The sequence below is a fragment of the Vicugna pacos genome, chromosome 20 (assembly GCF_048564905.1).
Source record: "Vicugna pacos chromosome 20, VicPac4, whole genome shotgun sequence".
Classification (NCBI taxonomy): domain Eukaryota; kingdom Metazoa; phylum Chordata; class Mammalia; order Artiodactyla; family Camelidae; genus Vicugna; species Vicugna pacos.
Genome location: NC_133006.1, coordinates 24,733,783 through 24,761,573, shown reverse-complemented (window position 1 = coordinate 24,761,573; position 27,791 = coordinate 24,733,783). Strand labels below are relative to the sequence as shown.

The 27,791-nt window shown below is 46.0% G+C and overlaps 2 protein-coding genes across 2 annotated transcripts; one reads left to right on the top strand and one right to left on the bottom strand.

The window, feature by feature from the left end:
• Positions 1 to 1,454: 1,454 nt before the first annotated feature.
• On the bottom strand, positions 1,455 to 20,401 carry LOC102532229 (tripartite motif-containing protein 10). The gene is made up of 10 exons (XM_006215274.4): positions 20,282 to 20,401; positions 17,468 to 17,574; positions 13,582 to 13,709; positions 10,389 to 11,247; positions 8,011 to 8,106; positions 7,194 to 7,424; positions 6,412 to 6,434; positions 5,821 to 5,936; positions 4,610 to 4,642; positions 1,455 to 3,377 (listed from the first exon to the last, which is right to left on the bottom strand). The coding sequence occupies exons 4-10, from the start codon at positions 10,815 to 10,817 to the stop codon at positions 2,860 to 2,862; spliced, it is 1,446 nt and encodes a 481-aa protein (XP_006215336.2). The 5' UTR covers positions 10,818 to 11,247; positions 13,582 to 13,709; positions 17,468 to 17,574; positions 20,282 to 20,401; the 3' UTR covers positions 1,455 to 2,859.
• TRIM15 (tripartite motif containing 15) lies at positions 13,244 to 22,740 on the top strand. Its single transcript, XM_006215275.4, has 7 exons — positions 13,244 to 13,716; positions 15,157 to 15,252; positions 17,882 to 18,112; positions 18,871 to 18,893; positions 20,195 to 20,310; positions 20,655 to 20,687; positions 21,617 to 22,740. Exons 1-7 carry the CDS (start codon positions 13,348 to 13,350, stop codon positions 22,132 to 22,134), a joined length of 1,386 nt encoding a protein of 461 aa, XP_006215337.2. The 5' UTR covers positions 13,244 to 13,347; the 3' UTR covers positions 22,135 to 22,740.
• The last annotated feature ends 5,051 nt before the right edge of the window (positions 22,741 to 27,791 follow it).

The following is a 27,791-nucleotide window of genomic DNA, read 5'->3' as shown; positions in this document are numbered from 1 at the left end:
CAGAGTGAACTCTATATGTTGTTGTTGTTTTAAGATCTCTAGTTCTTCCTTTGGGAACTACTTGTGTTTCCCTCCTTTGGGAACTACTTGTGTTTCCCCATCACTCCCACCACCCTCACCATAGCTTTCCGCGAGACCTGATAATGGTGCAAAAATCCCATTTTCCTCATTTACATGTCTGTCCTTGTAATAAATGTTCCTATTATCTGAACTAACTTGAGCTAGCCTCCATTCCTTATAATAGAAGGAGCTGCCGCAGTGTAAGATGTGAAAAAACCAGGTAAACTTGTGAATGTCTCAAGAAAGGTGCCCCAATCCTTTGGAGTCTTGGAGAGGGTGATCGGGAGGTTGGGGCTCCGGACTTAAGCACTTCTCTGGGGGAGGGAAGCCCGAGTCCAGAGTCTGTGACAAGTAGAGCATGCAGGCTCAGGGAGCTGCCTTATCTTGAAGTTATTGTGTTTTAGGACCTACGCACTTTCTCCGCAGTGAGACCACACTCCAAAACAAGTCAACTTCCAAGTAAAATTACCCTGGGAGAGAAGCAAGTGCTCATAGACCAACATGAGTATTTTCATTCACTAGCAGTTTTATTTCTCAGTGTAAGAAATATAAATTGTCTTGCTGAATCCAATTCCCTCGTGGGGAATGCGGCCAGCAGTAAAATATTCACACCCACCAGGGCACTCGTTTCTGACCAAGGCAACCCAGTGGTTGAGAGCGTTTGAGTCAGATGTGGATTAAAATCCTGGCTGCATGATCTTGGCTGAGTAAGTAACCAAAATTCCCCTGACCTCAGCTTTTTAAACTTTAAACTGGGGATACTAATAGGAGCTGCCTGGCAGGGTTACCAAGGGTAGGTGACATAATACACACCCAGCCCTCCAACAGGACAAGGTCTTCGTACACACTTACCCTGGAGGATAATAGTCATTTTAAAAGACCCAGCTAAAATCAAAAAAAAAAAAAAAAAAAAAACAGAAAAATACAATCCACTTTTTGTTGGAATCCCAGGTTTGGGGGCTTTCGGTATGTTATACCATTATTTAGGGACTTGAGTGTGCTTATTTTTTTTAAAAAATATACAAACCTTTCATATGAAATACTGAACACACCCAGCTAAAGGAACCGAACTTGCCTCCAATTCCTGTCTCTTGATCTCCCAGTCTTTTCTACCTGCTAAACTGAGGATAAAGCGCAGGATTTTGGGGATGATTTTTAAGCCTGGGCCTCAATCCACTGTGCCCACCCTCTCTGAGGTTGCACCTGGATGGTTCACTCCCCCAGGGGCCCTGGGGGCAGATGATAGAACCTTTTAGTTTTTGTCTGAGCAGAGACAACAGAGAGAGTGTTCAAGAGCTGGTCAGTGAAGGGTATGTTTAAGCAGAATAAATGATACCACCAACAAAAACTAGAAAATAAGGTAAGACAGTGCTTTTATTTTGCGTAGGGTTTACAATTCCTTGGGACAATGGAAATCATTTTACAAATTTTACAAATTCCAGGCAGCCATGTGTCAGTGCTTGTTCCTGTCCCAGCATCAGCACCAGGCAGGGGGATTTCGAGCACCAGGCAGGGGTGCTCAGTTTCTACATGCCACCCATGGGTACAGCTTCTGGCCAGTACCACCTGCTCTCCTCCAGCTCTCTGCCCCAAATCCACACACCTTCTACAAATCCTTAATTGTCCCCCTTCTCTTGCCTCAACCCTCAGATGGCACTTCTTGTCCAGGCCTAGAGCAGCCCCAATGCTTTGGGCTGAAAGTCACAGCTCACCCAGTTCACCCCCTGCCTCCACCCGGCAGTCTATCGCCCAGCCCGAAGCTTACAATGGTGCTATTTCTGTGCCCCGAACCGGGCTATCTGGGACTCATTCCTTCCCACCATCTCACTCCTTTCACCTCATTTGTCAGCCTCAGGTGGTGAGCAACAGATCAGGAAGAAGATTTTCCCTGGGGGTCAAGTGAGGTCCTTGGGCTGTGGCTTATGGCCATGCCTCCCCTGTCCCCTCCCCACCAAGGCCCTGCACTTTCATCTCAGCCAGAAGTGACACCACTAGGATGAGTGAGGCATTGAGTGGTGTCCGGGGTGGGGGTGGCAGCGCATCTGCTCATGAGGACAATGAATGTGACCCTGTGTCTCATACAGATCATCCAGCCAGTTCTCTGCGGTCCCTTCTTCCTAAGATGCTTCTTCCACTCCTTGCATCATTTACCACACTCATTTTTTAAACTCATCTTTTCCTGACTGACCTCCTGCCTCCTCTGGGCTTCCCTAACACCCCTGTCGCAGCGCCCATCACACTGTGCTGTCCTTGCCTCCTATGTCTCTGCCTTTTCTCATGAGCTCCTTCTCATTCAGAACAAGTTTTTTGTTTTGTTTTGTTTTGTTTTTTTCATTTCACAAATGGCTACCATACTGCTTGGTTCATAATTAGCACACAGTAAATGTTTCTTAAGGATATGAGTAAAAGAACCCTAATATTTAGGGGAGAAAACAAGATGAAGAGAGGTGAGAGGCCTAGTTTAAGATCATACGATTAGTTGATTACAAGGCTGGGTCTAGACCCCAAGTCTTCCAGCTCCAAATCTAGTATTCCTTCCTCTACACAGCTGCTTCTGTGCCAGGTGGGGATGGTGGTGGGGAGGCCGGGCAGTGGTCTGAGTTCCATCCACTGGGCATTGTGGAAAGGGTTTGATCAGCAGATTGAAGGTCATCCCACCTTGTCCCTTGCCAAAGTCCTGACTCTATCACATCACCTAAAGTGTAATTACTGTTCCAAATCTTTCAGGTGACCCAGTCAGGGTCAAGTCGTTAGGCCCTTTCTCTGAGTCTCGTGTTTTGGGGAGGGTAGCTGACTCTCTCAGGAGCTCAGGGAGAAACTGGACCCTCGGCCCCAGAGCCCAAAGAAGGGATAGACCTTCTGGGTGAAGGAGGCAGTGAAGGTGTAGATGGGCTCTCGGGTGACAGCATTGACAAAGATTACCCAGCCCACCTCATAGTCAATAGACACCCTCACCTGCCGGGGCTGTTCCTCCAGAGCCAGGCGTGTGGGGAAGGAGCTCAGGGCCGAGATGAAGCCCCACGTCAGCCTCACGGCCCACACCCCCTCCTCCGGCCGCAGCCGAAGCTCCCCCTTCCGCCGGATGTCCTTACTAACCACACCCAGCGTGCAGCTGCCCCCGTGAGCCAAGTCTACACTCACCACCCACGTGTGTCTCCCCCCTGTGAAGCCATCATGGGCCAGGACACAGGTGGCCTGGTCAAAGCGCTGGGGGTTTCCTGGAGAGTTCTGCCATTTGTAGGAGAACCGAGCCTGCTGGTGGTCCTCAGACAGGAGAAGCTTGGGGTGGGAAGTCTGGGGGTCTAGGGAGATGTGAGCTGTGGGGAAGACCAAAAGTGACACAGATGTCAGAAGACATGCTACCATCTTCAAGAAAAACCTAAAAACTCCCCTTGGCACCCCCCCTGTTGGTGTGATTACCAACAACATATATAGCATCTGCAAGGACCAGCAGCACAGATGTCATCTGGGAATGTGCTAGACCCTCAAACTCCACCCCAGACCACCTGAAATAGAATCTGCGGTTTAACAAGATCTGCACGTGATTCCTATCATGCTAATGCCTGCCTCGGAGGATGCCTACCTACGTTAGTTGTTAGTTCTAGTTGTTAGTTCATTAGTTAGGACATCCATGCACTCATCCGGTTCTGTGCAATCCCTTGGAAAGCACTTCTGCTCGGTGCAAACTGGATGACTCCCAAAGCTGTGCGTGCCTCCTCTGACCTCCTCCTACTGCTGACACATCATGTCACATATCTCAGAAGGCGGAGACATTCTCCCTTGAGTCCAAACTTTATGATCACTCCCTGGGCACTTATGACTCATTTACACAGCCTGTGCTCCCCCAGCAGGCTCTCTGGCTCACCCAGGGGTTATTCCTTCTGCCTCAGTAATATAAAAGCTGGCAGAGTCTGAGGACCACTTTATAACATCAAAAACTTGTGCAGACCCCAGCATATTGTTACTTTGAGTATTCATAAATTGAGACCAATTCATAAATTCAGATATGTCTATGAGTTAGAGAGTCTCTTGCAAGAACTCTATGACTTATCAGGGTCTTTGGCTGATAGACTGGGAACAATAGCCTTGAATGGGGTCCAATCTATTCATTCCTTTCCCACCCACAGGCTGTCCTCCTCCTAACTGTCATCTATGAAATTAACACTTGAGTGGGAGGAGGGGGTCCTGACACACCTAAGAATGTGATTCTTAACCCAGATCAAATTTCCCCTCATCCAGGAAGACTTTCCCAATGGAACTTGTCCCATTCCAATTTAATCGTTCTAGTCTGTCATCATGTGCAGATCAGAACATGTGCTTCATGCCAGGTGTATGTGTGTGCTTGTCCCTTTTTCGTGGTTTTCCCACAAGCCTTACAAAGGCAGTCACATGTGTCACTGCCATGTGTGACATATGTGTGTCTGTACATTTATACATATGACATGCATGTATTTGCTATTACAGTGTCCAGTGTAAAACCCTGTAAAAGTAACTGTCCTTTTCAACTGTAGATTCCTCACTCCCTCCCATCCTGATGTAGGCTGCTTACCTGGCTCATAGTCCAACTCAAAGCAGAATTTTTCTGTAAGGAGGAAATGAAAAAGGATGAGGTTTCATTAGTCTCACAAAACCATCATAGAACACTTTATGAAGAGGAAACTGAGGCCCTGAGAAGAGAAGGGACAAAGAAGGATGGAAGCTGGAACCCTCCAGACCAGTGGTTCTGAACTTGAACTTGCATCAGAGTCCCTGGAGCACTTGCTCAAACACATGTGTTTTTGATTCAGGTGGCCAAGGGTGAGGCCGAGATTTACATTTCTGGCAAGTTCTCAGGGGACTCGGAGGCTGCTGCCCAGGAACCCACTTTGAGCCCCGTTTCCCCAGCTCTGAATAAGCAGGGACCATGTTTGCCTTCAGTGACTTGCACAGAGCCCAGGACATAGTAAATGCTTGAGAAATATCTATTTAATGAACAGCTAAGTGGGTTAATTTCTGTCTCGTTCTGCTTGGAAATAATTTGGAGGAGAGTCAAAGGTCAGCCTTTGATTAGGGTAGTTTCCTTCACTGCCAGGCCACTGGGAGTACTTGGCAGGAAGTGGACTTGTGGGGAAAGCTCTTCTAAGGTGACATTTGGGTGGGTGGGTCATTTAGCAATAGGTGGCATCATTCATGTTGTCACGTGGGAGGAAGAGGAGGTGTTGGCAGCAAGCCACCATTCCCGACTCTCATTTCAAGCCATCCACACCCTCTCCTACCACCACTCCCTGTTCCCGGAAAAGGGGAACACGGTCTCCACCAGGGCGGTTCAACTCTGAGAACCAGACTGATGACGGTGGGGGGCGGGGGTGTGGTGGAGAAGAGGAGGGAGGAAGTCAGCTACCACAGGGCAAAGAGAAACACTCTTGCTGGTTATTAGTTAACAAAGTTCATCATCTAAAACTTATCATATATGACAAATGCCCCTGTGGATTTTTAAAATTATTGACAATGACAGATTTTGTTCATCATTATCTTGTATATCGCTTCATGCCAAGTGATTAGATATAATTATTTTTCAAATCAGTTGAATGTTTTCTGGAAATCTTCACCTTTATTATCTCTCTTTTTTGTCACAGCAACCTGATAAGCAGATTTTATAAAGATCTGCCAATAAGGAAACCCAGGCACTGAGGGGTGCAAGCTTTGTCAAAGGTCATGCTTATCAGGCCAAAGAGCATGGAAGACTCAGGCTTCAGGCTGTGCTCCGTGGGGTCCTCTTACCCAGAAATATCTTCATTTCCCTCTGCAGAGGCAGAGCCTGCTGGGAGACGTCCCGAATCCTCTGGCCCAGCTCAGGGGATATAGCCTCTGTTTTCCGGCACCTTCTGGTTTCACATCTAAGGAGCACAGAAATGGCAGGGTCTGGGAATTGCCCTCCTTAGCGATGCCTCCAGACTCAGCTGGTTGCCTTCTCCTAATTAGGCTTGGAGGTGCCGATTCCCAAGGGGAGACATACTTCCTTTAGGATGGACCCCCTCCCCCACTGCCCACTCTTGGGCAGTGCCACACAGGGGTGTATATCTACAGCTAAACATGGGAATGCATTCGAGTATTTTGTGGGGGGAGGATTAGGTTTGTTTATTTTTTATTTTTTTAAATGGAGGTACTGAGGATTGAAAGCAGGACCTCATGCACGCTAAGCACACACTCTGTCACTGAGCTATACCCTCCCCGCAGGAATCCATTTGAGTATGTGAAAGTTCACATGTGAATTTTTAATCCTTAACATAAGACTACATTTGTACGGCAATAAGTTGTACATATGGTGCATGTCTGTACGTGTATATAGGAAAAGAGAAGAGAAAAACTTACTTTATTAGAGTGCTTCTGATATGCTAGGAGAAAGAGAGAGAGAAAGCAGGGATTCAGTTTCCACCTTCTCCCTCCCACCTTCTTATAACTGGAAAAGACAACACACTGCATTCTCAGCCCTGAAAAAGGACACCAGATCCATGGAGTCATAGCGTTTTAGGGTTTACGAGGCTTCAGGGATCTTAGACCCCAACCCCTTTATTTTATAAGATCTGGATGGTGAAGTGAACTGCCCCTGACAGTCAGAGGCAAAAGCAAGCCCCACCCCAAGGTCATCTGCTTCTCAGTCCCGAGTGTGTCCCCCTAAATCATGCTGCATTTCTGATGCCTTGTTGGGGACCACCCCTGTATCTCTCCACCAGTGCAAGGAAGTGAAATAGACCAGAAAGAACTTTCTGACTGGTGGGTAGCGACACAGAGAACAGTTTGCCTTGGAAACAGCACTTGACATTTGTTCACATAGTGCTTGATGCATTTCAAAGTGCTACTTTCACTTGCATTTTATTGTTGGGTCCTCACAAATAAACAAAATACTTGTGAGCTAAATAAACAAACTGTCTTCCCTATTCCATGGATGTTAGGATGAAGAGACCAAAACCAGGGAGCAAAGTGACCAGGAGATTCTTGGGGAAGCAAAGGCTCTTAGAATTTGGAACTTCCGATCCTGTGACCCATCTTCCCCTTGGGATACAGAGATGTGTGAGTGAAGGAGAGATGGCTTAATGGGTAAAGATACAATCACAGGTGAGCACGGGTAAGCGGGGGCGGGGCTCAGGTCTCACCGTCAGGAGCTCCCTTGCCGGCCTCTCGTTCTTCTCCTCCAGTTCTGCGATCAGGGTGCTAAACCGGCAGATTTCCCTAGTGACCAGGACATCAAACTCATCCTGTTGCTTCAAGATGTCTCTATCCAGACTCTCCAACTGGGCTAAGAGGATGTTCCGCTGTTCTTCCAGGAACTGGCTCAGATGTGCAAACTCAGATATCACCTTTTGTTTCTTGGTGGCCACCTGAGTCTGAGGGACAGGAGGAGAGGCCAGAAGGAAGTTATCCCTTCTCTTCCTCTGCTTCCTTTTCCTTCTTTTCCCTTAATTCCCTCCCATCTCCCTCCTGGCCCGAATCCACATCCTCTGGAGTTTGGTGGTAATGTCAGAGCCCCCTTCCCTGGGTGCCCAGAGAGACTTGGAACAAGCGTATGGTTTTCTTTCCACTCACCATGCCCCTTCTGGGTGCCCCACTGCCCAGCATCACCTGGGCTCCTGCAGGAGCTTCTAAAAGGGGGAGGCTCACATGAGGTGTCAGGGAGGTGGTGAGGAGACCCTACCTCCTGCCTTTTACGAAGTGCACATTATGTGCACAGCACTAAGCTGGCATTACAGTCCTTAGAGCAATTTGGTGTCATAGTGATGATTTTCAATTTCCACTTGACAAAAAGATAAACTGAGGATAGAGAGTTGTTTGAGGTCATAGAGCTAGTTAATGTCAGAGTCAGGATTCAAACTCAGAATGACTTCAAAGTCCTGAATACTACGTTGCCTCAGTGTCAGAGAGACGCTGGACCCTGAGGAAGGGAAGACGACCCGGGGAGGGATGATGACCTACCAGGAGGACTTGTGTCCTTTGATTTTCTCTTGATTGGATTCCTTGAATCTCCTCTCTCTCTCTTCTTAGACACTCGAGACATTTCTGTATTTGTTCCTGGAGAAAAGGAGCATAAAATATTTAAGCTGTAGAGGGGAGGGATAAATTAGGAGCTTGGGATTAGCAGATACAAACTGTTATATATAAAATAAACAACAAGGTCCTACTAGATAGCACAGAGAACTATAGTCAATATCTTATAGTAAACTATAATGGAAAAGAAAGAATACAGGGAACTGTATTCAATACCTTGTAATAACCTCTAGTGAAAAAGAATATGAAAAACAATATGTATATATATGTATGAATCACTATGCTGCACACCAGAAGCTAACACAACATTGTCAATCAATTGTATTTCAATAAAAAAGAATATATAAGTATATATATTTCTGAATCACTTTGCTGCATGCTAGAAACTAATACAACATTGTAAATCAACTATACTTCAATTAGCAGCCACTATGGAAAACAGTGTGGAGATTCCTCAAAAGACTAGGAATAGACTTACCATATGACCCAGGAATCCCACTCCTGGGCTTGTACCCAGAAGGAAATCTACTTCAGGATGACACCTGCACCCCAATGTTCATAGCAGCACTATTTACAATAGCCAAAACATGGAAACAGCCTAAATGTCCATCAACAGGTGACTGGATAAAGAAGATGTGGTATATTTATGCAATGGAATACTACTCAGCCATAAAAACCGACAACATAATGCCATTTGCAGCAACATGGATGATCCTAGAGAATGTCATTCTAAGTGAAGTAAGCCAGAAAGAGAAAGAAAAATACCATATGAGATCGCTCATATGTGGAATCTAAAAAACAAAAACAAACAAAAACAAAGCATAAATACAGGACAGAAATAGATTCATGGACAGAGAATACAGACTTGTGGTTACCGGGGGGGGGGAGGGTAGAGGGTGGGAAGGGATAGACTGGGATTTCAAAATTGTAGAATAGATAAACAAGATTACACTGTATAGCACAGGGAAATATACACAAAATGTTATGATAAATCACAGAGAAAAAAATGTGACAATGAATGTGTATATGTCCATGAATGACTGAAAAATTGTGCTGAACACTGGAATTTGACACAACACTGTAAAATGATTATGAATCAATAAAAAATGTAAAAAAAATAAAATTAAATTAAAAAAAAACTATACTTCAATTAAAAATTTTAAAAATACTGAAGATGGAAATGATTTGTTAAGAGGTGTCATTTCTGCCCCTGGGGATGGCATGACAAGGGAAGGAGTCACTCCCTTAGCCGAAAAAGCCTGGCCCTTTATTGTCCTTGACAGCTTGCTCTCTTTGGGTCTTTTCCCTCTTGTTTCGTCCTCCAAGAATTTTGATCAAGGCTCTCTCTTTTTATCCTGCTCCATGTTTCCTGACTCCATGTTCCCACTTGAGCCTTCCTGTCTGCAGGCTAAACACCCTAATTTCTTTCTCCTGTAGTGAGTAGTACCTGGGACCTGTTCTGAGCTTGAGATGCCCTTCTTTGAAATTATCCCAACTTTCTCACATGTCCCAAAGGGAACACATCCAAACAACACCTCTAGTGAATGGAATAAACTTTCTGGATGTGATTCTGGAGGGAACAAGAAACTCGTATAATGCAAAAATAATCAATGAATTGTTTTAAAAATTGCTTGCTCTAGAATAGAGTTTGGAACGAGTATACACACATTAATGACCGAGTAGATACATTTCAAATACATTTAGAACTCTCACCAATAAATGTTAATTAACTAATTGACGCGTACACATAGACACCCACCTGTACTAAAAATGCAGCACATACACAACACACACTCATTTAATGACAAATAAAATTACATACCACATATATTTACCCAACCTGCATATACGTAAACACTAATTTATTCACAAACATGAGTACTCAGTCACACATACACACTCAAGTATCCAGGTCCCCCCCAAATACACTGCATGTCCTGGTAAATGTGCAGACATTAATACTTGCACACACTGTACAGTCATTCCCTCAAGTGCAAACCCAGACATCCTCAGACACACCTGACTGATCTATGATCCAGACACACATGCTCATGTTTTGGTGACTCATTCCTTCAACATGCATTTATTGAGCTGCTATCATGTGTTGGGCACAAGTAAACAACATCAGACATGCTTAAAACATGAACTCGATCTTCCACCCCTGGGTCTATTCCCTGGCTGATAGAAGCAGGGGGGTAGAATTTGGCTTCAGAGTGGCCCAAATAATCCACAACTTTGCTCTAATTCTCTTAGTCCAGTTCAATCCCAGACCCACCCTGGGAGCTTCTCAGTGTCCCCTGTCCTACCCTGTAGGGCCCCGCTGCGTCCTCCAGGAAGCGCACGGTGTGGGCGCGATGCTCCGGGGCCTCCCGGCACACCACGCACAGCTGCATCTCATCATCCTCGCAGAAGAAGTAGATTTTCTCCCCGTGCTCCTGGCAGACGTCCTCCTCCTCTGAGCCCAGCCTGGACGCCAGCTCCAGACGCTTGATGTTCTCCACCACGCTGGCCAGCTGCCAGTTGGGCCGGAAGCTCCCTGGGCGGAAAGGCGCCTTGCAGAGTGGGCAGCTGGGGGGCTCCTCGGGGTCTGGGCCGGGGATCTCAAGGTAGCGGGTGAGGCAGCAGTGGCAGAAATTGTGGCCACAGTCGATGGTGACCGGCTCCCTCAGGGTCCCTTGGCAGATGGGGCAGTTGACCTCATCGGCCAGGCTGGTCACTGAGGCAGCCAAGGCCATGGCGCTGCTGCACTCGTGGCCTCTTCAAGGTCACCTTCTCTGCTTGGGTTGGGGGGAAGGGCCCAGAGAACAATGAGGACACACACCACACACTCACACACCCACAAGCACACACCGCCGGTCACAGGGGCATTTTACAAACCCACTGACACCTTCATGGTTGCACACACGCGCACGCGCACACAAGGGCAAGGCACCCACTTGCATCTCTGGCAGCCAGGGTTCTGCTACCCCCACCCAAAGGAACAGACACACACCCTCCAACAGCAGAGACAGAGAAAGAGCGGGAGGATGGGGTCACAACATTCCAGAGATGACCTCAGTTACTCTCATGACCTGGGGGTCGCTGCTCCTTCCCGTCCATCCAGAGACACTCGCGGTAGAAAGAAAGTGGTCGTATCTTAACCATCCACAGTTGGAAGGGGCTGTTCTTTGGGGAGCAGGAGGGAGAGTGGGTCCCAGTGCAGTGATGCCACCCCAGCCTCCCTGCAATATGACCAGCTGGCTCCAGGGAGATTGGAGGTATCAGCCAATCCAGGGGAGTGTGGAGACCCAGATAAGGGCGTAGTGCCCTGGGGGTGGGGAACATGGCACAAGTAACTTCACCAGTGATGCCCCAATCAGCCTGCCAGAGGCTTCCAAAGGGGTTGGAATGTACTCCGTGTGGGGGAGGAGAAAGAAAAATAACAGCCGGCATTATTTACAATGATGGTATTCCTCACCCTGCTATAAGTAATTTAAACTTATGATCTTATTTATTCCCCCTGTCTGCTCTACAACATCGGTGTTATTAGGATATTAGCTGGGCTCAGCCAGGTTACTCAGCTTGCCCGAAGCACATAGGGAGGCGGGTGGGAGGCCATCATTCGCCCTCAGATCTGTCTCAGAGCTGTGTTGTCCCATAGACATACAATGTGAGCCACATGTGCAATTTCAAAATTCCCAGCTGTCATATTTTTAAAAGTAAAAAGTGAAATGAATTAATATTTAGCCCCAAATAGTATCAACATAGAATCAGCAGAAAACATCCATCATGAGACATTTTACATTCTTTTAAATTTTTTTAAACTTTATGACTTTTATCCGCTTGGGTTTTTTTTTAGGGGGGTGTAATTAAATTTATTTATTTATATTTATTTATTTTAAAAGAGGTCCTGGGGATTAAACCCAGGACCTCATGCATGCTAAGCAGGCACTCTACAACTGAACTATACCCTCTCCCTAAATTTTTAATTTAATTTAAGTCTTTGAAATCTGGGGTGTATTTTACACATACAGCACATCTCAGTTGGGACCAGCCCCATCTTGTAGATGGAGGCTCTGGTGTTGGACAAGGGCGGCTCCAAGGGCAGCGCTCTTGGGGGCAGAGGGCGTAGGTGGGGTGGGAAGGGAAGGTGATGTACAGTACAGCTGGAGTGAAAAGGGAGTGAAACAGCGAGGGGCGCTGATCATCCAGTGGGGGAATGGAAAGAGTTTTCCTTGGTTTTATCCACAAATGTAGGTGACAGCTGAAGAACTGTGGCTGTTTGATCATTGTCTTGGCTCGGAGTTTGGGAGGGGCACAGGGCTGGAAGCCAGGAGACTTAGATTGAACCCAGCCTTGTAACTTTCTAGCTCTGTGACTTTGGGGAAGTCCCTTTACCTTTCAGTTTACATTTCCTTCTCTGTAAAAGAAAAGTGATTATTCCTGCCCCAAAGGGTTGTTATCAGATTGGATGTAATAATATGAAAATACTAAGCTTTAGATAAACGTGGTTGAATCTGTTTATCTTTTTGAGTTTTCTAAATAGTATCAACATGAATTAATTGTATTATGATTTCTTGCCTTCTCTCTACTGCAGTTAAAAACTAAAATTGAACTACAGTGTTACCCAGACTCTAGGAGGCACAGTGGCATGGGAAGGTGGTGGGGGTTAGGAGTTTAGGAGATACCGGCCTGAACTGGTGAGACTAGGAAAGGAGGGCAGAGGAGGGGACCCAGAGAGCCATCATCACACTTGCAACGTGTGAACAGAGCCCCTGGGACAGAGTTCCCTGGAAGTCAGACACCTCCCACTCCGGCTGAACTTCGCACACCTCAAAGCCAGAAGTTTACGACTCCCACCTGCTCAGTCACACAGGAAGCAGTGTCTCCTCCCCAGTTCTCCCCACCCAACTATGGTCAAGGGAGGGATTCCAGGAAACGCCATCTCCCAGTGACCTCATGGCATGCCCTGCTCCCCACCCCAGGGGCCAGAAGGACCAGAAGGAGTAGAGAAGGGGCTGACCCCGCCACTGATGGGAAATGCTGGATAATTCGAGATGCCCTGGAGTTTGGACTCACTCAGTTGATAAGTGGTGGCTGGGACTCTGGGAAGCACAAGAGGTGGAGCCAGGTGGCTTCTCTGTCCTGTCACTCCCACCTTCCCCTCACTCAGCCTCCTGTTCCTTTCCCTCTGTGACTCATGTACAAGTGAGTCAATTTCAGGGAAAGAGAATTCGTGCAGACTGAGGCAGAGGCCTGCGTGGACGGGCTGGGGAAGGTATCGTGATGCCCTCAACACCCTCTCACAAAGGGGCTGCCTGTTCTGACTGCAAAGGGCCCCTGGAGGATGGAGTGACCGCCACCTGTGGACACACCTTCTGCCGTCTGTGCCTCCCCCCACCCTCCCAGATGGGAGCCCAGCCCTCTGGCAGGGTTCTGCTCTGTCCCCTCTGCAAGAAGAAGGAGCAGACAGAGACTCTCTTGGTCCCCGTGCCCCTGGGCCCTCTGGGGGAGACTTACTGCGAGGAGCATGGTGAGAAGATCTACTTCTTCTGTGAGAATGATGCCGAGTTCCTCTGTGTGTTCTGCCGGGAGGGACCCTCCCATCAGGCCCACACCGTGGGCTTCCTCGATGAAGCCATCCAGCCCTACCGGGTAAGAGGCATGGGGTCAACTCAGGGCCAGCTGGGGAAGGACTGTGTCCCGTGGTGTAAACAGGGCAAGGATATGCATGAAGGGCGATGGCTTCCACATCAGGGGACCCCAAGAATGTTGGGACACTGGGGAACTCCCAGACTGAGGGGCATGTGGTTCCACTTAGACGAGTGGTCGTTCACAGTCTTAGGGGGAACTTAAGCTCCAGCTGTGAGAGGACACTGCGATGACAGAGCACAGAGAATAGTAGCCATGGTTTCACTCTCTAGGGAAGGAGAGAGAACAGGTTATGGGCAGGGAGGACTTGGTCTCCCGGATCCAGACTGGATATGGGGTTTAGCAAGACCCTGGCCACTTGGGCTTGGAGGGAAGAGAGGGACGAGGAAGGCGTCCCACAAGCACCGCTCTTCTTTCGGATAAAGGGAGGTGTGGCAGTAGCCCATCTGGTCTTGGGGACATTATCTACTTCTATCTGCCTCTCAGATCCCTCTCATCACTGAGTCACCAAGTCTGGAAGCGGCTTCCTCAGAAGTACCTCTCAGTCTTTCACTCTGCATTATTCCCACAACTGCCACTGAATCCAGGCTCTCAACATCTGTCACCCAGAGGCTCCAACAAGGTCCCTGTCTCCACTCTCCACAATCACCTTCCAATTTGCTGTGAGGCAGTGCTTCCCAAAGCACAAAGCTGATCACGTCACTCCCCTGCTCACAGTCCTTCCATGGACCCCTAGGGTCCAAAGGAAGCCCAAGTCTTTAGCAAGGCATTCAAGGCCACTTGTAGTGGGGATCCTGCCTTCCTGTCCAGTCTCTTCTCTCAGCCACCCTCCCCTGGCATCACGTATCCAGACAGACTGACCATTAGGTACCTGCTGTTTTCTGAATTAACACTCTTTCCTTTTGGCATGTACTTCCCTCCTGGGAAGCTCTCCTCTCCCCTCACTTTTTTTTTTTAACCATTTTACCAGTTGCTAAGTGTACAGTTCAGAGGCATTAAGTACTCTTCTCCTCCTCCTCCTCTCTCTTTCTCTTTTTTTAATGGAGGTTCTGGGGATTGAACCCAGGACCTTGCACATGGGCTGTACCGCTGAGCTATACCCTCCACCCGCCTCCTCCCCTTCTCTAAACCAATAGGAAATTACCCGCTGTAACTGGATTCTGCTCTCTAAAGCCTCCCCTTGTCCCTACAGGCAGAACTGCCCCCTCCGCTGTGCTCCCAGCTCACTACGCGCACACCTTGATTACTGCATTTGTCTGCATTTTTATCACTTGTGAAATACTCCTTCCCTAGGTGGTGGTCTGTTAGGGACAAGAACTGGGCCTTTTTCTCCTTTGAATTCTTCAGCACTTGACAGTGTGCCTAGAACAGGGCAGACAATTAACATCTGTGAGTTGAATGATGAATTAAGCCACCTCTGTCTGCCCATCCTTCGCTCCACAGGATCGTCTCAGGAGCCGGCTGGAAGCCCTGAGTGTGGAGAGAGATGAGATTGAAGCCATGAAGAGTCGGGAAGACCAGAAGCTCCAAATGCTCCTGGTAAAGGCCATGTCCTTGGCCACCTTCTCCTTTCAGGGTTTTCTTTTCTATTTCTTTATTTTCAACTGTTCAGTTTCTATTGTTTTCCAAATATGCTTTTTCAGTTCTTTTTTTTCTCTTTCAAAATAAATTTTATTTTCTATTTTCCCATTGTCTTTAATTAAACCTTTTAAATGTATTTCTTTGTGTGTGTGGGGGGGTAATTATTAAAACAAATAACTACTTATTTTAACGGAAGTACTGAGGATTGAACCCAGGACCTTGTGCATGCTAAGCATGTGCTCTACCACTGAGCTCTACCCTTCCTCCAGTAAGTATATTTCTAATATCTGAAGTTTATGTGATGTTTAAATTCTTCTGACCCTTCATTCCAGTAGCTTATTTTCTTGGGAGCTTTCCTTGTGGTTCCCACATTTGGGGAGCCCACATTTGGAATGGCTCAAATCAGCACTTTTCTTTGTTCATTCCAAGGGGGCAGAGTGGACAAGACACACAGGTAGGAGGTTCCTGTGATCAGCCAGTACCTGGAAGAGGCATTGGCTTCTTGGTTTGATCACTCCTCTGGACACTTCTGATTTACTTCTGATACTGAAGTTCCCAAAATTTCCCATCAGCTCTGTCTGGCATTTTAAGGATTCTTGTAACTTTGGAGAATTTTTTGTTGTCTGCATTAAATGACTTCAGGGGACTAGATATAATTTTGTTCTCAAACATCAAATAACCACCTAGCATCCATGAGTGAAATAGTTCACTGTGACATCTGTGGCAGAACAGTGTCTCGTAAGAAATCCTGATTTTCTTGGTTTAGAAGACCACCCCCCAATATCATATGATAACATTATTTGTAAGTGTAATTATTTTCTTAATACTTGAAAGTGTTTTTATGTTTTGCACAAATTTCCGAAGTGATAATCCTCCACTTAAATAAATAACACATGTGCATGGCCAGAATTACTGTTTTTTCTTTTTTTTAAGGGTGCATTTTCTCTCCCACCCCAGCTTTATTAAGATATAATTGAAGAATTAAAAATGCATATGCTTAAGGTGTGGAACAAGATGTTTTGACATATGTGTGTGTGTGTGTGTGTGTGTGTGTGTGTATACTTATAAAATTTAGGTAGTTCGAGTAGAATTAGGTGAGTTTAGGTCTTTTGTCTCCAGTCTCTTTTTAGCACTTCTTTGACTCTGTAAAAGTAATCTTAGTTTGGATTTTCTATTTTATCCAGTAGCTATTCAAAATGATCTTAAGTTCACTTTTCACATGGTGAGGTAGTCCTGGTTGATTTTACATTAACTGAAGGTTTTTACTGTCATTTCCCAGGGCTGAGAAAATATGACCTGTAGGATTCTGCTGTCAGATTTCATAAAGTTAATGATACCATTTTTAGGTCTATCATCTTGCAATCTTAAATAATATTCTCTGGAACATGAAAATTGTGTCCATCCTCTGTGCTCAAAAATGTTTCTCATTAGTCTACCTGACTAACTAGTCAACCTTTAGAATAAAGTTACTGAGTACTCTTTACATTACTGTTTTTAAAATTCACTATATTGAAACAAAAACTGTTCACCCACTTCTCCCAGTTGGAAATCCCCATTTAGGGATTTTTCTTAACAGGCTCTGGGGGAGCTTGTTGTCTGCTATTTGTGCCAGGCTGAGAACAGGCAGACGGTTCCTCCTCACCCCCTGCCTGTGCAGAAGGGCACGTGGGGTCAAGGGTGTGGAATCCTAGAACATCAGGGCTGGGAGTGGTTCTGCCATCTACTAATCCAACATCCATCTTGCCAGCCATTATTTTTCTGAGCAGAAAATTGATGTCCAGAAAAGTGATGCTCCCAAAGCTACACAGCAAAGCCCAAGTTCATGATGAAATGGCTAGAACCTGGGTCTCTTGACCTTTAGTCCATTGCTCTTCCCATTACAGTCTGTCTGCCTGAAAGCCTTGACTTCAGATAGGAAGCATGCGGCCAGAAAATGTATATTAGTGTCTGCGATCTATACTGACCGCCAGGTTGACCCCGAGGACTGTAGGCTAATGGTGTGCTTATGCCTGGTTCCCTCCCATCACTTTCTTTATGCTACAAAGTTATGCAGGGGAAATCCACAAGGTACCAGGGGGAATTTCTGGTACCTTGACCAAGGAAACAGAGTTTTGGGACAAGATCTCTCCAGCATCCATCACCTCCCAACAAAATATGCCCCATAGATGGTTACCTCAGTGGCTAAGACCAATGCCACACCATTCTCTTCTGATAAGTTGTGCTCTAATCGCAGCTTCCTTTTGCTCCAATTGCTCTCTGAGGAATCATCTCCACCCGACTCTAGGGATGATATGGGAGGGTTAGGATGATATTGTAGATGTGAAAGAATGTTTGAGAAGTTCAGCGTAGCTTTGAGAGTATAATGTGCATTATTAATAGAATCTCTAGGTAAGACAAGAACATTGCCCTCATCATTGCTAAGACTGTCCAGACACCTATACTTTTACTACGGCATTTTTGGGAGAATGAATCTTGGGACTAGTTACTCCCTATCCCTTTTAATCAATAGCAAGTATATAGATGATCCTCCTGGAACCCAGCTCTGTGAGCTTCTCCCTGACCACATCTGTCTCTCTGCCCTTTGCAGACTCAGATTGAAAGCAAGAAGCAGCAGGTGGAAGCATCTTTTGAGAGGTTGCAGCAGGAGCTGGGGGAACAGCAGCATCTCTTGCTGGCCAGGCTGACGGAGCTGGAGCGGCAGATCTGGAAGGAGAGGGACAAGTATATCTCAAAGCTCTCTGAGGAAGTCACCCGGCTTGGAGCCCAGGTCAAGGAGCTGGAGGAGAAGTGTCAGCAGCCAGCAAGTGAGCTTCTACAAGTGAGAGACACCCCACCACCCCATGGGATAGGAGAGGGATTCCACAGCAAGGGGACACCATGCTGGGGGCTGGAAGATGTTGAGAGAGACCGGAAGGGGAAGCGGAGATTATTTCTAATGGGAGGGACTAATGGTTATTGGGTTCCTTTGGCCCAGAGAGGTTATGGAGATGCAGTCCCAGAAAGCTGGATGACTTCTTGCCCACGTCATGCACTACGGTCATGCCAAGGGCTTTGGAATCAGATGATCTTGGGCCTGAGTATTGGCTCGTCCAGTTGTGTGACCCTGGAAGATCTCATAACCTCTCTAAACATGGTGCTAATAATAGCATCTCCCTCATGGGGCTGTTGCAGATTATAAAAAAAACAATCCACACAAAATGCTTAACATGGTCCAGGCTCACAGAAAGAACTCAGTAAATGGTGCCTGTTGTGATTAGCATTATATTATCCTGTTTCACATCAGACCTGGCTGATAACTCAAGGCCTGGTCCCTGCTCTCCACCATCTCCTAATTGTTGGAAGCAGAAGACACTCCTAGGATAAGGCTGAGACATACAAACCAGTTCAAATGAACTGACTACACAGTCCCACGTTAGTAAGGAAGCATAATGTAAATGGATGGTCTGATGAGTAGGTAATTAAAAATATCAGCTCTCTGGAGGAGGAATTTGGGGCTGATATGTTAAGAAAGAAAGAATTACAGAATCCCTGGTGGGAAGGATGTGTGGAAACTAAGCGTATCTTTTTCTCTTGTAGGATGTCAGAGTCAACCAGAGCAGGTAGGGCCCACTCTCCAGTCCCACCTGCTTTATACTTGACATTGAGACTGAAGGGGGAGGGCACTCACTGACTCACCCAGCCTCCGCAGATGGCTACACAGAAAAGCAAAAGCATACTCAGCGACAGACACACTTTCTCATTCACTCACGCATAGACAGCCCTGATTTACTAAGGTTTGTGTTCTAAAGATTCTTTTTTAAATTGATTGTTTGGTATTGGGGACACAATTTTTCCCTTAGAAGTGAAAGTTATAAATAATAATCATGTTTTTTAGGCTGAACCAGGGATATCTATTTAATTTTTGAAATTATTAGTCCTAGAGTCAGTATTTAACTTCATTTAAAATGTCATTCTAGGGGGGAGGGTAATAGCCCAATGACAGAGCATGTTCTTAGCATGCATGAGGTCCTGGGTTCAATTCCCAGGACCTCCACTTAAAAAAAAACAAAGCCATTCTAAGTAGAAATATTTTGTAGAGAATATGATAAGCACAAAACTTAGGAAGACCAGTATGTTCTTTGAATCATCTTTCCCATTCAACTTTCCCATTTCTTCAGAATTTCAAATGCTACTACTATAAAAGGATAGTCACCAGGAGCTGGGAGGCCTTGCAATTAGGGGCTCCTTTCCTTTCAAACATCAGCAGTCCTCCCCGGGCTGAGCAGAGACATGACTAGGGAAAAGCTGTCGTGTAATGGATAGGGCGCTGAACCAGGTGTCCATGAATCAGGAAGTTCTCTAAACATACTTTCAGAGAATGTCAGAGATTTAGATCTAAGTGGGCCTCTGGAGGTCTTCTTCTTGTCCAATGAAGAAGCTGAAGCCTGGAGGGGAAGTGCTTGTTCAAGGTCACACAAAAACTGACAGGCAAGCACTGAGCTGGAACCAGAACTGAGGGCTTTTTCACTGCAGTATATGTTTTCTTTCACCCACTTTTTTCATCTCCCCTAACCTCCAGCCCCTTTCCTTTCGTAATGAACAGCACAGATTAGACTGGTTAAGGCTGTTTTTCAAATGGTACTGTACTGCCCTCTAGAGGTTCATGGGGTAATGATCTCCTCCCTTTTGGTCTCCACATGCCCAAATGTTCTGTGGTTACCATTAGTTCCTCCTAGGTCTAACTGCAATGCCTCTTGCTTTAGCAGCTAAACATTTCCAGCAAAGGTAAAGAGATGATACTCAATCTCATTATTCATCACAGATGTCAAGATTCCTTAGTCTGATTTAACCTCACTCTGTCTGGATGACCCAAACATCATTTTTGAAGTTAAAACCTGACTGGTTCCCAACTTACCTGCAGATGTGAAATGAAAACTTTTGTGAGTCCAGAGGCCATTTCTCCTGACCTTGTCAAAAAGATCCGCGATCTCCACAGGAAAATACTCACCCTCCCAGAGATGATGAGGGCGTTCACAGGTAAGAGGAAAGGAGCAGCAGCTTTCCTCAGTCTCATCAGTTGCCTTTCTGCCTTCCATCCATCTCCATCTTTCCCCACCTTCCAAACCTGGCTGAAGACGTCTTCCATCCCTGAAGCCTTCCTTTAGTGATCCCACTCTGCCCAAAGGGACCATTCCCTAGAGTGTCTCCTCCTTTTCCCAAGGACGGGCACTGCGCTGAGTCCAGGAAGGTGAGGACTGTGTTTCTTTCATAGCAGAAGCTGAGCCTTCTCTTGTCCTCACATTGCTCCCAGGACACAAGGCCTTTCAGGGTACCTGTAAGAAATAAAAAGTCACAGATCTTTCTATTTTTGCTTCCCTCAGAAAACTTGGTGCATCATCTGGAAACAGATTCAGGTAAGCACCTGGGGGTTTGTGAAGCCATTCATCCATTCAATCCAAGGCAGCAAACAGCAATTAAATGTATGAATGCTGGAGCCTGATTGCTTGGGTTCTCTGTTCTCACTTTTGCTAGTTATGAAACATTGGGCAAATCATAAAGCCCCATAGTTTCTTTATCTATAAAACGGAAAATATAATAGTACCCATCCCATAAATAGCTGAAAGTAAATGAATTATTATATGCAAAAAGCTCAGTATAGTACCTGGCACATAATAAGTGTTCAGTTAATGTTAGTGACTTGTATAAACCTAATTACCCCCCCAATTAAAAAAAAAGTTAGTTACTTGTATAGATATTATTTATTTATTCAAAAATATTTATCAGGTCCTTGTTTTTTGCCCAGCATTGTGCTAGACTTTTTTCAAATTGAAGTATAGTTGGCTTAAGTGCTAAACTTTTTATTAACTTGGACAAATCTTGTACAATTTTAGAAGACAGCATTTCCTTTTAAATTGGTGCTTAATTTAGAAACTATTTCCAGAAGCATCACCTCATTCTGCTTCTCAAAATTAATGTACAGAAAACTCACCTGGGGGAGGGGGGAGGATCTTGTTAAAATGCAGATTCTGATTTAGTAGGTCTGGGATGAGGCCCAAGATCCTGTATTTCTAACAAGCTCCCAGGCAAAGTGGATGCCACTAGTCCGTGGACTGCACTTTAAGAAGCAAAGCGTTTCAGCACAGCACCACTTGCGGGTCAGACAGAAGAGCTGTCATCCTCCGTTGTGCTGGAACAAAAGGGGAAACTGAGGTTCTGAGAAGCTGAGCCAATGACAGGCTGCACAGGGCTGGTGCGCTTTCTGCCTCCCATACACAGCACACGTGCTCTAGGGGTATACCTGGTGCCTCCAGCTCTGTTAATGTCCATGCCTTCCTCCCTCTAGGGGTCGTCACACTGGACCCTCAGACCGCCAGCCGGAGGCTGGTCCTCTCCGAGGACAGGAAGTCAGTGAGATACACCCGGCAGAAGCAGAACCTGCCAGACAGCCCCCTGCGCTTCGAGGGTCTCCCGGTGGTGCTGGGCTCCCCCGGCTTCTCCTCCGGGCGCCACCGCTGGCAGGTGGAGGTGCAGCTGGGAGCCGGCGGCGGCTGCACGGTGGGCGTGGTCGGGGAGGAGGTGAGGAGGAAGGGGCAGCGGGGCCTGAGCGCCGAGGAGGGCGTCTGGGCCGTGATCCTCTCGCACCAGCAGTGCTGGGCCAGCACCTCCCCGGGCACCGACCTGCCACTGAGCGAGGTCCCGAGCCGCGTGGGCGTCGCCTTGGACTACGAGGCGGGGCGCGTGACGCTGCTCAACGCCGAGACCCGGGCGCCCATCTTCACCTTCACAGCCTCCTTCTCCGGCCAAGTCTTCCCTTTCTTCGCTGTCTGGAAAAAAGGTTCCTGCCTTACGTTGAAAAGCTGAGTTGGAGCGGCCAAAAGGCGGTGTAGCGGAGAAAGCAACCCCTGGGATCCAGCTCCAACCTCCGGGGCAAGTCGTTGTGCCCAAGACGGCAGGAGGACCCGGGATCTCAGGGCCCCTACAGCTCTGTAATTTTTTCACTTTATTTATCTTATGTCTTTCAACTCCCTGACGTTCCTGGTCCCCCCACCCAACCCCCTGCCCCAACCGCTGACGCTCCTGCCTTCTATGCGTGGGGAGTGTAGAACCAGAGGTGGGCGAGGCTGCGCCTAGACCAGCAAAGCTGGGGAGCGGGGTGGGAGTAGAGGGGTTGAGAAAAAAAAATAAAATAAAATAAAAAATTTTTAAGCTTCTAAGGAACTGTCATGGGAAAAACAGAGCTTTATGGATCTTGCCCTAATTTATTCAGTTGACTGTTTTTACTTGGACATATACATGGAGCTGCTTTGGCCTTATGGCTTCTTCATCCAGCCCTGTGGAGTCGCAGGTCCCCTTCCATTCTGACACCTTCAGGTCTTTTTTTCATAGAGAATATCCTAAGAAAGTGTGCAACCCACCCAGGCTCCTGCATTTCATGTGTCTAATCAGTGTTGATGGGGCTGAAGGAAAGGCTTTAAAGTCAGTGGAATCTCTGTGACCAAGACACATCCTGCCCCTTCTTTTACTCAGGACTTGCCTGCTGGCAGTTGGGCCAGACCTCATTGTCCAACAAAACGAGGCTTGTGTTCAGTTCTAACTAGCTCTTAGATATGCATTATTATTACTGCTGTTATTATTGGACACAGAAACAGACCATACATTAAAATAATTTTAAGAAGCTAAGTATGAATTTCTGTGATAATGATGATTTCCACACCACCACCCTTTCTGATTCTTGCTCTCTCTCCTCTCAAGTTTAACACTCACATTCCCATTGTCCCACCCAAACCCCGAAAAGATCTACCTTCATCCTCAATCAGTTCCCTCTAGTATAAATCTGTAAGTTTACCATTTATATCATATGAGCCTTGCTCCCCAAGTGTGGGGTCAGGTGTTTTAAAGACACTGTAAGTGCCTGTGCTATATGTGAATTTCATTACAAGACAGTAATAAGAATCACTGGGATTGTGAATCATTACCCCTAATTTAACTGAGCAAATAGAAGTCCTTGATGTAAAAGAAGCCAGAGTTTGGGGGTTTCTTCTGTCCTCCTGAGTGACAAGCAGAATGCATTGCCTAATATTTATTATAAAAGTGGTATATACTGCTGGTTAAAAAAAGGATTCAAACATTTGCATAGAGTGTAAGTGAAAAGTCCCTCTCTCCACCTCACTTCCTCTTACCACATTCTATAGGTAACCACCAGTATCACAGTTTGTATAACCTGCCAGTTTTGTAGACAAGTACATTTAGCTTTTTTTTTAACCCAAATGAGACTATACCATAAGTACTCCTTGCAATCCACCTCCAGAGAAAAACTATATATAACACATGCCTTGCTGTAACACTTGTCAAACATTACCGAAGTCAAAAGTTATTTTGCAAAAATACACATCTTCTTTTGAACCTTATAACAAACCTGTGAAATACAGAGATCTCATTTTGTTTTTCTCGCTCTGTGGTTGAGAAAACTAGCACACGGTTAAAGGAACTTGTCTAACAGGTTTCACAGCTGGTCTTCATAATCTGCAGGAAGTGGAATCCGCAGATCCCGGTCCTCGTGCCTCAGTCTGGTGACATTTCAACTACGCTCAGACTTTCCGAACAGACGGCTCATGATGGAGCTTTGTTTCATTTCCTCTGCCCTGAACCAGTGTTTTAGACAGGCAGGGCTTTTTTGGGCTTTCTTTGTATGAAATAGAAAAAAATAAATGAACGACCGACACTATTTCCAAGCTTCTGGTGCTTTTCATTTTAGGGTGGTCTGGGAAATGTAGGGCTGTGGATACTCACACGTGGAGGCTCTGGGCCAGAATTAAATTCTTTATTGCCCTGCATAAAGAAAAGAGAATTTAGGAGTCTAAGGAGAAGGTTTAGGGGTAGCCAAGACCCACAGATGAGGACCAGGAGCTGCCTGGAGGGAAAGAGGAGGAAATTAATCCATTCGGTGGCCCGCTGGAGAGTTTGAGGATATCTGTGTTGCGGTGTCTGTGATGTAAAACCATCCTTTATCTCCGCTCGCAGGATTCTTGTGGATTTTTTGGTAGAGAGCCTTTATCAAGCTACCAAGTTAAAGAGTGCTTTTCTGTTTCTAGTTTTCTTAGTTTTTCAAATAATACCTAAGATTTCAGCTTTATCAAATACGATTTTTCATGTTTCAAGATAGTCATTGTGATTTTTCTCTATTTGTCTATGGAGGTGGTGACTGCTTTGTCAGATCTTCTGATGTTACATTATTATTGCCTTTCTGAGACAAACTCTACATGATAAAGTATCATTTCTTAATAGTTCACAGCTGGAATGTTGCATAATTATACATAGGTTATTTAACTTACCTAGGACATTCTCGGCTTTGCTGCCACTGTCTACCTCAGTGCTTCTCAAACTTTAGGGTTTAAAAGTCATCTGAGAGTCTTGTGAAAAGTCACATTCTGACTCAGAAGGAGTAGGGACGAAGCTAAGAGTTTGCATCTCTTAAAAGCTCTAGGGTGACGCTCGAGCAGCTGACCCTGGACCACACTGGAGTAAGGCTCTATCCCACTCCTCTGCATCTCACCCTTCAGGTCCTACTGTAGCTATTCAAACTCCAAACTCCTGAGAAAGGCTTCTGATTGGCTCTATACTGGTTTTTGTGCCAGATTGAAGTCACTAGCTAGTATGTTTGGATGACCCTAGATAAGATAGCCATCTCAGGGCCAATCATTATGGCCAAGGTACAGTTTACAGCCCTTTGGCTTCGTTATAAAAATAGTTTAAACTCTAGCTCTGCTGGAAGCAAGTTTACTTAATGTCTCTGAATCTTTAAGTCATGTGAAAAAGAGATTAAAATACCTATTCTATAGGATTGTTATGATAAATGTATTCACACATGTAATATGTTTCTGGAATCCAATTCCAATGTGGGGCAGCAGTGCGGGTGGGGTTTCCTCACATCACCAACAATTCTCTGGACACCAGCTGGGTGTCCTACAACCCAACTCAATTCTAACACTATCTACCTGGAGATAGCATCAGAGTCCACAGCTTAAGGACTCAGCCCTACAAGACCACCCTCCACCTCAGATGCCAGTCACAAGGCCAGGTTGTTACCTGTACTTCTGCACATGTGACATGTAATGGCCCAACACATAATGGGCCTGGTACACTGCTTGGTATTCAGTAAGCAATTAATGTTGGCCGTGGAGTTGGGGCAAACTCCCTTAGAATAAGATTCTGGATGTGTCTCATTGATAGTGATTGATGTATCAGATGACTTGTCTGCAGAGTCAGAATTATACTGTGTAAACCACTTAAATGTGCACCAAACAGAATCAATTTAGAAGCAAGAAAATCTTTACTTATCCATTCTTTTTCTCATGTGTGATGGAGAAGTCTGTGGTCAAAGTTGAAAACTTGGGGTAAGTCCAGTCCAGCACTAGCAGAATCAGAACCACAGATACTCAGAACCATGGGTGAAGGAAGGAGTGGGGCCAGGGGTGGCCTCTGGTCATGGCCAACTGTCCTGCATCTCTAGGGCTGGATGTCCCCTGAATTCAAAAAGAAGTGCAGTTTCATTGCCTGGGGGTTAGAGTAGGGTATTTTTAAAAATGTATTCTAATCCACAGAACAAAAAAATTAAAGATAAAGAGGACTGCTGTGTAGATTATCTTTAATTTGGAACTATGGGGTTATTACTTACGAATATTATCTTTGTAAATTCTCTCCTTCCTACCCCCATTAGAAAGAAGACACAAGAGCTAATTATCCTCATGATGACAATAAAGCCATTGCCACCAGAATCATTCCCTCACAGCAGTCTCTCTGTCTAGGGACCCCGAGACTGGGGGAGTGGCCCTAAGAACTGTGCAGAAGTAACAGTGAATACAAGTAAGTCTAGGTGCCCAGCCCTGGGGATGTGAAGGCCTCCTGTTCTGGCCTTGGCTCAGCCAATGACTTTGACCTTGGGAAAATCATCCCATTTGCCCAGGGCCTAAAGCGCGATGGAGTGAGTCCCTTCTAATTCTGAGACCTTGTGACTTAATTCCCATCCTCAGGGCGCTGTCCATCTAAGGGAGTGAAGAGTGAGTGCAGCTTCTACCCTCTGAGCATCACCTTGTTTCTCACAGGAATGGGGACCAATGTCAGATATATTCTTCTAGTCTCTTGGGAGAGCAATGACCTCATACCTTTGTGCTCAGTGAAAACCATGGGCTTTAGAAACCAGAAGACCCTGATTCATATCCTGACTCACATCTTACTTGTGTGACTTAAAGAGGTTTACTTAATCCCCCAGAGCTTCTAGACTCCTGGTCTGAACACTGGGAACAAGAAGCCACCTTAGAATTGTTACCAGGGACACGAGACAACACACATGAAAGTGCGGGGCACATTGCCTGCTGCAGTGTAAGCACCAATGATGATGCTGCCGAGGGTAACTGTGACCGAAAATCTTGGAGCTGGGAAGAATCTCAGAGGATAATCGGACCCAGGATTTTATCTTTAGGCAGAATCTAAGGACATCCATTTTACAAATAGGCAACTAAAATATAGAAAATTTATGTAATGAGAAAATTTTATTTCCTCTGATAAATGAGACCTGGGGGAAAAGACCATTTTTTCCCCCAAGATCAAGAGCTATCAGGAGCTATGTGTTCCTTGAAGGCCTCATTCTCTCCTACTAGAGTGTGTGTCGGGATTGCATCACTTTCCTTGTTGTGCTGTCTTTTTGGGCAAATTCACAGAGGCACTGCAGATTAGCTGTGGGAATTTTTGAAATTTTCATCTTGAATGAAGTTTACAGCTGATGAGTATAACTCACCCCGAGCTTCACCATACTGTAAGCTATCATGTTAAAAAGAGTAACATTTCTGCCGTGGCACTGTGAGTTTAGCGGATGGTTAGAACTTTTTCTTTTTTTTCAGTTTCACAAGAAAACAGTTGAGGACACTGACATGCTGACACTGATGAGGAATTTTATTTTCACTCTTTCAATCCCGAGCGGCTGTGAGTTGAGGCCGCAGTGGCTAGAGTGTGACACCTCCTCTGCTCCAGACTCAGGCCTCAGGGAACAGGTTCCACATCCCTGAAAGGCCAGCAGATGAAACCTTAGACCAGTAACAGGCAGGGAGTCACAACTGAGACTGGCATACAGCCCGGTCCCCGTGAGGACTGCACACTCTGAGAAAGGGTAAGTTGGAGGAAAACCACCCAGTGGTGCAGGAGACAGAAGGGGAGCCTTTCCTGGGAACCGTTCTGAGAAACAGAACACCTGGCCTAGTGTATGGTTAGTGTTTTGGTTTGTAGGGTAGGAACCCCCAAGTCAAAAAACAAACATAAAATGGTATCGGACTGGTATTATATCTGGGTTCCCTGCTAGAAGCACTGAGTAGAATGCCCTCAAAAAGCCTTGCTGAAGATGAGCACAAAATAAGTTATTAAAAACACAAAAATGACCCCCTTCCACATCGTTGACAAAAACTGGTGGTGCACAACCCCAAGAACTTCAGCTCTAAAACTGTAATAAGCACTGTAGGTCTACTTGA

What these genes read in the sequence shown, in the direction of transcription:
- TRIM15 (XM_006215275.4), top strand. Translation starts at nt 13,348, where the DNA reads ATGCCCTCAACACCCTCTCACAAAGGGGCTGCCTGTTCTGACTGCAAA. An exon ending in AGAAGCTCCAAATGCTCCTG is followed by an intron (nt 15,253 to 17,881) that starts GTAAAGGCCATG and finishes TGCCCTTTGCAG; the next exon opens with ACTCAGATTGAAAGCAAGAA. An exon ending in GATGATGAGGGCGTTCACAG is followed by an intron (nt 20,311 to 20,654) that starts GTAAGAGGAAAG and finishes TGCTTCCCTCAG; the next exon opens with AAAACTTGGTGCATCATCTG.
- LOC102532229 (XM_006215274.4), bottom strand. Translation starts at nt 10,817, where the DNA reads ATGGCCTTGGCTGCCTCAGTGACCAGCCTGGCCGATGAGGTCAACTGC. An exon ending in ATCAGAAGCACTCTAATAAA is followed by an intron (nt 5,937 to 6,411) that starts GTAAGTTTTTCT and finishes TGTGCTCCTTAG; the next exon opens with ATGTGAAACCAGAAGGTGCC. An exon ending in TGAGTTGGACTATGAGCCAG is followed by an intron (nt 3,378 to 4,609) that starts GTAAGCAGCCTA and finishes TCTTCCCCACAG; the next exon opens with CTCACATCTCCCTAGACCCC.